Here is an 8,839-nt window from a genome sequence, read left to right on the forward strand (position 1 = left end):
TTTATTACGATACTCTCTACGTTTAAAAAAGAATGATCTACTCTTCTTTTTAGTCCGTTTAAAAAAGAATAATTTCTTTTCCTTTTTAGTAATTTTTTAATTTTAACTTTTCATATCACATGTTTAAAACCACAAGATAGGAGAATATTTTGATAAATTTAATATATCTTTAATTTAATATCATAAAATTTAAAAGTAATTCTTTTTAATTTTGAGTCAAATTAAATTAAATCATTTTTTTTAAATGGAGGGAGTAATAACTTTGCTCGCTACATCAACGCACCTTTAAATTTGAAAGATTTGAATAAAATAATAATTGAGTCTAATCTAATAGATGAAGAAAATGAATTCTTTATTGAACAAAAGTGCGTCTAAGTTCTCTTCATGTAAGGTGTGTGGGCCCCTCCTCTACCCCACCCCCTACTTTAGATTCTTCTCCTCCTCCCACACTTTGCTTCCATTTTCTTCTCTCTTAATACTAGCAAACAACGGCGCTAGCAAAACCATTTACTTCTCTCTCTCTATATATGCAGTCTCTTTCTTCAAGTACTAATGCAACATAACTTGCGTACTAAAATTCCTTCAGAATTTAAGTAGTTTTATTTGTTTTAAAAGAGTATAGATAGTACGAATATTGAGTTCTTGTTTGTATTTCTGTTTTCAGCTTGGTTTATACAAGGAAATTAATGAAGTGAAATTCCAGTTTTGCCCCTTAATCACCTCCAGTTTCCGTGGTGGTCGGGGTATATGAAGTTCTGAATACGGGTCATAATGTGGTACCCATTTTGATTAATTGGATCATATGGAGTTGTTGATGATACCAATGCACGTAGGGGGATGGGTGGGGGAGAAATGGAGTTTTGTATAAGAAGATGATATGCCCAAGTAGTCTGTATATATATTTATTATTGGGATCTGCATGTGGGAAAATGATAAGATCTCACAATTAGATTGACTTCTTCTGGAATTTGCTCTCCGAGAAACTATGTGTATTTATTATTTTCTTCAGGTAATTATGCTCTGTAATTCTTTTGTTTTTCTTTCACTTTTTCATGTTTTAATTGAATTTATGGTTTGGCCCTTCCCTGGAACTGTGCTTAGCGCTTTAGTGCAGCAGGTTGCTTTCTTTTTTTTCACGCTTATTTTAATTTAGTGGTGTAATTGGTTCTGATTTTTGTATTTGGGTGATTATGGGTTGACGTGGATAGTGGACTTATTGACTCCCATATTTATTTAGGATTGATTTAATAGTTATTTGAAAATACCAATTTTGTAAGAAAATATCCTTTTCGGAATTTATGCAACCTATGTTATATTATAGCAAGTGGGTGTTGGTGCATGCATTTGTATCTATTCCTGAAATTTTATAGTGAGTCATCCTTTTTTTATTTTTTATTTTTAAATTTTAATGGTGTCTTCATGTTCTTTTGCTGCAAATTGTTGAACTGGAAAATGAAATTGACAACTTGTGTTATGCATACGTCGTTGGATTTGTCAGGTTCTAATGATTCTTGATTAAGAAGTATCGGTTCTGAAATGGATATTTGTTAGGCATAGTAAATGGGCTGAAGACTTGGTCAATTGAATGCAATGTTGAGGATATTAGCATTAGCTTTGTTAATTTCATCGTTCCTTGTTTCCTTGTCGGCTGCTGATAATGGTTTCCCGAGATGTAACTGTGATGATGAGGGATTTTGGAGCATTGAGAGTATCTTAGAGTGCCAAAAGATCAGTGATCTCTTTATTGCGATTGCCTATTTTTCCATCCCAATTGAGCTCCTTTACTTTGTCAGCTGTTCTAACTTTCCATTCAAATGGGTGCTCTTTGAATTTATTGCATTCATTGTTCTGTGTGGGATGACTCATTTGCTCAATTTCTGGACGTACTATGGCCAACACCCATTTCAGCTTATGCTTGCTTTAACCATTTTTAAAGTCCTCACTGCACTGGTATCCTTCGCCACGGCTATAACCCTTATCACCCTCTTTCCTATGCTGCTCAAAATCAAGGTGAGGGAATTTATGCTGAAAAAGAAGACTTGGGATCTTGATCGAAAAGTTGGATTGATAAAGATGCAAAAGGAAGCTGGGTGGCATGTGCGGATGCTTACACAGGAGATCCGAAAGTCACTTGACCGTCATACGATACTCTACACAACTCTGGTGGAGCTATCCAAGACACTGGATTTGCATAATTGTGCAGTTTGGAAGCCCAATGAGAGTAAAACTGAGATGAACCTAATTCATGAGCTGAGGGACAGAAGCTTTAACAGTGGGTATAATTTACCTATCCCAAGAAGTGATCCAGATGTAATACAGATTAAGGAGAGTGATGGAGTAAAGATACTTAATGCTGACTCCCCACTTGCTGCTGCGAGTAGTGGAGGGAGTAGGGAACCAGGACCTGTGGCTGCAATTAGGATGCCGATGCTGAAAGTGTCGAACTTCAAAGGTGGAACCCCAGAACTTGTCCCAGAATGTTATGCCATTCTGGTTTTGGTTCTACCTGGTGAACAAGGTAGATCATGGAGCAACCAGGAAATTGAGATAGTCAGGGTCGTGGCTGATCAGGTTGCGGTAGCTCTGTCCCATGCTGCTATTCTTGAAGAGTCTCAGCATATGAGAGAAACATTGGAAGAGCAAAACCGCGCTCTGCAACAAGCAAAGCAGGATGCACTTAGGGCGAGTCAAGCAAGGAATGCATTTCAGAAGGTTATGAGCCATGGGCTGAGAAGGCCCATGCACTCAATATTGGGTCTGCTCTCCTTGTTGCAAGATGAAAAATTGGGTAATGAGCAGCGACTTCTTGTGGATTCAATGGTGAAAACCAGTAATGTTGTGTCAACCCTAATAGATGATGTAATGGATACTTCAACAAAGGACAATGGTAGATTCCCTTTGGAGATGAGGCATTTTCAGCTGCATTCCATGATAAAAGAAGCTGCCTGTCTTGCCAAGTGTTTGTGTGCGTATAGGGGTTATAATATTTCCATCAAGGTTGACAAATCTTTGCCAAATCATGTTGTGGGTGATGAAAGAAGAGTCTTTCAAGTTATTCTTCATATGGTTGGAAATCTTTTGAAGAACCCCAATGGAGGGTTTCTCACATTTAGGGTTCTGCCAGAAAGTGCAAGTAGGGAAGGCATTGGTGGAGCTTGGAAAACAAGGAGGTCAAACTCATCTCGTGAGAATGCCTATATCAGGTTTGAAGTTGGAACAAGCAATAAGCACTCTCAGCCAGAGGGGATGACATCCACGTTGCCGCAATATAGTCAAAAAAGTTGTACTAGGGAGATGGATGAAGGCTTGAGCTTCACTGTGTGCAGAAAGCTGGTTCAGGTATTCTATTGCTAAATACCAACATTTGAGTATGTGTCAATTTAACTGGAGTTTATACACTTAACTGTTGCATTTGGTTCTAGTCTCTTCCTTCTGTGGTAATATTAGACACTTAACTTTGATAAAATCACCCTCTTATATGTTAATAGAAGATAAAGTTATTATTACTTGGGCATAATAATGTTAGGCAGGCTGGCTAGTTTTTGAAATTTCTCCTGCAATTGGATGGCAATGAAATCTGAAACCATGCGTAGAAGTTGGTAGTGCCCTGGATCTTGGTTCCCCCCTCCCGCGTTTAACTTCAAGTGCATAAAGTTGTTATTTGGGGTTGGCACTAACTTCTTTCTGGCATGCGAAAATGATGAACAGTTGATGCAAGGAGACATCTGGGTAATCCCAAATCGAGAAGGTTTTGATCAAAGCATGGCGGTCGTTCTTGGGCTTCAATTGCGGCCGTCAATTTCCATAGGCATTCCTGAATATGGGGAATCTTCTGATCATTCGCATCCATACTCACTCCTCCAAGGCGTTAAAGTTCTGTTAGCAGATTATGATGATGTGAATAGAGCGGTAACAAGGAAACTACTTGAAAAATTGGGATGCAGCGTGTCTGCAGTTTCATCTGGATGCGACTGTCTTGGTGTTCTTGTCCCTGCTGTATCCTCATTCCAAATCGTCCTTTTGGATCTTCACCTGCCTGATTTGGATGGTTTCGAAGTAACCATGAAAATTCGGAAGTTTGGTAGCCGCAGCTGGCCATTGATAGTTGGTTTGACTGCAACTGCTGATGAAGATGTTACTGGAAGATGTCTGCAGATTGGAATGAATGGACTGATTCGTAAACCAGTGCTGTTGCCAGGGATTGCTGATGAGCTTCAGAAGGTTCTGCTACGGGCAAGCAGAATGATGTGATGATGTTAACGGTGCATTATAGGAGTGGAGCATATAAAGGCTTCATCAACAACCTAATGCTATATGTTCAAATGAAATTGCTTGGACCAACCACTTCCCACCTCTGAAGATTCCAGCATACAATGTAACATACATACAATTTTTGAAATCAAAATGGTAAAGAAAATATATCGTCGTTTCGACTCACATAAAAGTTCTCAGCTCTAAAAGATTTGACTGCCAGTTTTGCCCATTCCACATTTTATTGAGCTTAACAATTCAGAATTTAACTAATCTGTCCTTAGAACTGAACTACTTACTGTTGGGAAGTGCCTCGAGAAAAGCTCTATTTCTAAGTCATGGAGCACTTAATTCTTGCTATTAGATTTGCATTTGGATGAATATCTATTGCCAATTGAAAATTTTGGGTGAAGATTGTTCAAAAAGCTGATCGATCTAAAATGTAGGCTTCTATGAATATGCATTCACGGTTATACTAAAATACTTCATTAAGATGAGACTAAACATACTTATGAGTTATGACTATGAAGAAGCTAGTTAATTCTTGTATGCCAATCTCTCTCTTGGATTGTGTACTTTTAGTTTCATAACCTTGCAAAATGTTTTCGTCTTTGTTGTTTGCTGCATCATTTTCAATTTGAAGAAAATGCATCCCCCCATTGATTAAATAATATTCGTTAACTGGAATTTAAAGTTGAGAATAATTTGATAATGAAATCCTACTACATGTTTGTCTCGAATTAGGGTTGCTATAGGTGGAGTGTGATAGTAGACTGAGATATCCTTGATATAGTCTGATTTTGATCTTTATTTATAGTTGAAGTAGTTGCGAGTCCTTTGCTTTTCAAGTCATGAATGGAGCTCCCCTAACGTTATTTCTTTAAAATGGAAGATATTGGCAACTTAAAATGCTTACTAGAAAAATAATTCGTGGTTAGTCTCCATGGTTTGTTTCCAAGAGGACATCTCGTTGCAGGGGCAAAGCTTACCCTTGTCCAGGGGGAATCAACTAACAGCCTTTGTCAAAAAATTAGGGAGTATAGATACGTCAATTATTTCCCCCATTTTCCCCCATGTACGCTGTATATTTAAATCCACTTGGTTTCTTTGTGTTTACTTTTTTATAATATGAACCCCCTGAACTTTGGCTCCACCTCCATCTCGTGGGACATACCTGACCGCCATAAGACAGGTAGCCTGCCGTGCAGGTCTCTCAGAATGGTTTTTTGCACTCAAGAATGGCTTCTATGCTCTTAGAAGAGAAGAAGAGAAAAAAAGGTGTTTTGTGTGTGTGTGTGCGCGCGCGCGTGTTGGGGTGGAGTTTTGGGGTGGGGTGGGGGTGGGGGAGTGGGGGGTGTTGTCCTACGAAACTTGTTAGTATGGCTGTACGTTGTATCTTGGATAAAATACTTATTTGTAGTTTATAATTGGGGAAAGGACAAAAATGTCTACTCGCTAAAACTAATTTCAACTAAATAGCCACTACAATTTAATTAATTTATTTTTATAGTCATTGATTATTTTGCATGCCAGATAATTCATGTTTTTTCCCTTTTTTTTTTTTAAAACGCTAGTTCATTTTTTTATTTTTTTTATGTTTCATTTTTTTTAATTTGATGTTTCATTCTATTATAAAAAATTCCTGCTCTTTTGTGTTTTTTCTGTTTTTATACATTTTTATTTGCAACTTTTTTTTTTTAAATCTATTCCTTTTTTGAAATTAACATAACTATAATTGTTGTACGTTGGAACATGCATTATGTATATTTATGGAATGATGACATTGACTATCAAAAAAGTTACGTGAAGTTACTATAAGAAATTTTATTTGACCAAAACAAATACATAGGATTTTGAGGAGCAGATAATGCAATTCAAACACAAAATGGAAAATCTAACTCCAACTTTTTTCAATAGTTCAACTGCAATTTCCCAAATCCAAAAATCAACCCCCAACATTATTGCAAGTCCAATAGAGAAACTACAAATAAAACAAGTCAAACATCAAAAAGAAAATAGATATACACATTCTATTTAATTCTTAACTACAATTATTATTTAGATACATATTTTATGCGACTCTATATAATTTCTACATGCATTATAAAAATGTATTAATCTAGTATAAGAGAGTATCAATTGAATATATGGACACTTTAAGTGTATCAATGTAGTATAAAAGTGTTAATGTGATATAAAAGAGTATCAATTGGGTATAGAGACTGCATGTACTTGCATAGAATTTCCTTTCTTTTTTATAAAAAGTGTATCAATATAGTATAAAAGTGTATCAATATGATATAAAAGTGTATCAATAAAGTATAGCGGCTGCATATGCCTAATTGGATCAAATGGCTGAAAAAGGGAATTAAATTTAGCTGATGGGTTACATTTGTCTCCCTTTTCAAATTGTGCACATTTTTTTTTAAATGGCCACCCCATGTCCTTTTCCCTTAATAATTTTACCACATAAATCTCTTTTATAGTGAAAGTATTTACATATAATGCCGTTAGGCTTTCTCTCTCCCTATTTTGTAAAATATACTTGTACATTATTGCAATGTATGGTAAAATAAATTTGCCTATATTTATGGAAAGAGAAATCAGATACTATCTTTCTCTACCTTAATTAACCCAATTAATTACCTATCATTATGTGGCGTATGATTAAATATAGTAACTGAAATTTAAATTCAAAAAAATTCTTAAACATTACTATTAATTGTTCTCATTTACAATATTCTATGTTGTTTATTCATTTTAACAGATAAAATAGTCTTATTATTTCCTTATACTATTTTTAGTAGTAATAAATTACATAAACAATAATAAAATATAATTTTAATTAAAACCGTTTTAAAATTTATGTAACAATAACATAAAATAATTTAAAATCTAGTGGGAGTAGTTGTTTTTCATTCTTTTTCCTTTACTTTAGTAGGAGTAATATTAATACGTATGGATTATTTGTGTTCACACTGATATGATCCATTATTTTTGTTCACACTGTATTAATTTTTGAAGTATGTTTTAACTAAAGAAATTATCTTTCATTCACGGAATCATATAAATTTATTATAAATAATTTAAAATCCATGAAAAAAATAAACATCAGTTAACAAAAATAGTTAAATGAGAATAATATATATCCAAATACAGTTGATATATTCAGTTTTATTACTTAATATGTGATGTATTTATTGAACCAATGCAAATAACGAATAAGTTGAAATTTAAAAGACAACATTATACAACAGTTGCACATGTATGCGGACACATTATACATTTAAAAAATAATTTGCAGTAATGTATAATGTCATATTATACATTTAAGTATTAGCATTTAGCATGTATACTTCTATATCTTTATCAGAAGGTACAATGTAACCTTATACAATATTAATACTTTCTAATTGTATAATACCAAATAATACATAAAATGCCTCTTAATGTAATAAGAACTTCTTAATGTATAACATAATGAAATATATAGCAGAAGAATTATATTATACATTAGTCTTCCAAAAATAACTAATGTATAATGTCTGATATATTATAACTTATACATTAAAATATAATCTTCCAAAATATATAATATCACACTATACATATAAAATTTCACCTTATACATTAATTATCTACAAGATTATAATAATTTTAAGGAAAAATTAGTGTTATTGTAACATTACATTGGCTACACGATAATAAGGAAAAAGAATGATTCAATTTCCTTTATTACGTGAATTGAAAGTGTACATCTTCAATTTCAATTATAAAAGTGACGCAAATAGGAGGGGGATGAGAGAGAATCAATATTACATTAGCTTGATTGTAGGCGTAAATAAAGAAGCACATATATGGAGCAAAAATCCGTGCACTAAAATAGGAGCAAAAGATGGTATTTTGATATGTATGAGAGGGATAAAAGAGAAAGAGTGAATTTAAGAGATTTAAGTAATTACTTTGAAATTTTTGTAATTTTTTTTTCAATATGAAATTTTACATAATAAGGTAAAGTTACCTTGTGTATATATAGTAATTTTTATGCTGCATGTGCTTGATCCTTTTGGATATGTCTACAAAACCCATTTCCCAACTTCATCATATCCAAGGGATGGGCATTTTGCATGTAAGCCCATTCCTCAGTTGTCTGTTAAATGTTACATTCATGTGATTGTTTCTCTGAACCTTTGTGACAAAATAAGAGACCCATGCATGAATTTGTATACGTATCCGGTACATGCATTCTCTTATTCCGATTTACCTTCAGTCCCTTTCTGATAAACTACGAAACGTGGCCACGCTTAGCACGAGCGTTTAATTATATATGTTTAAATCACGTTTAAGTATATATGTTTGAATCACTTTTCTTCCGACATTCGGCATAGCATGTTGTCTGACCATATCATTATCGTTTGTTTTACTTTTATTGATGACAAATTATGAAGGTTAGTATTAAATAATGAATTATGCATTCTTAATAAATAATTCAGACAATATTCTCTAATAGTAACATTTCTATTTCATTTCTATTACAGTAAAAAATATTTGATAATTTTATTAACATAACCCGCGATTCTTTGCCAGG

The 8,839-nt window shown here is 33.8% G+C and overlaps 1 protein-coding gene across 1 annotated transcript; it reads left to right on the plus strand.

Annotated features, from left to right (window-relative positions):
* The first annotated feature begins 336 nt into the window (after positions 1-336).
* On the plus strand, positions 337-4,437 carry LOC107873245 (ethylene receptor 2). The gene is made up of 3 exons (XM_016720011.2): positions 337-1,009; positions 1,499-3,339; positions 3,709-4,437. Exons 2-3 carry the CDS (start codon positions 1,591-1,593, stop codon positions 4,249-4,251), a joined length of 2,292 nt encoding a protein of 763 aa, XP_016575497.2. The 5' UTR covers positions 337-1,009; positions 1,499-1,590; the 3' UTR covers positions 4,252-4,437.
* Positions 4,438-8,839: the final 4,402 nt, after the last annotated feature.

Source organism: Capsicum annuum, chromosome 6 (genome assembly GCF_002878395.1).
Source record: "Capsicum annuum cultivar UCD-10X-F1 chromosome 6, UCD10Xv1.1, whole genome shotgun sequence".
In the NCBI taxonomy this organism is placed as follows: Eukaryota; Viridiplantae; Streptophyta; class Magnoliopsida; order Solanales; family Solanaceae; genus Capsicum; species Capsicum annuum.

Excerpts from the sequence above, each read along its gene's own strand:
- LOC107873245 (XM_016720011.2), top strand. The coding sequence starts at position 1,591 with ATGTTGAGGATATTAGCATTAGCTTTGTTAATTTCATCGTTCCTTGTT. Across the intron at positions 3,340-3,708 it reads TGTGCAGAAAGCTGGTTCAG|TTGATGCAAGGAGACATCTG; the intron begins GTATTCTATTGC and ends AATGATGAACAG.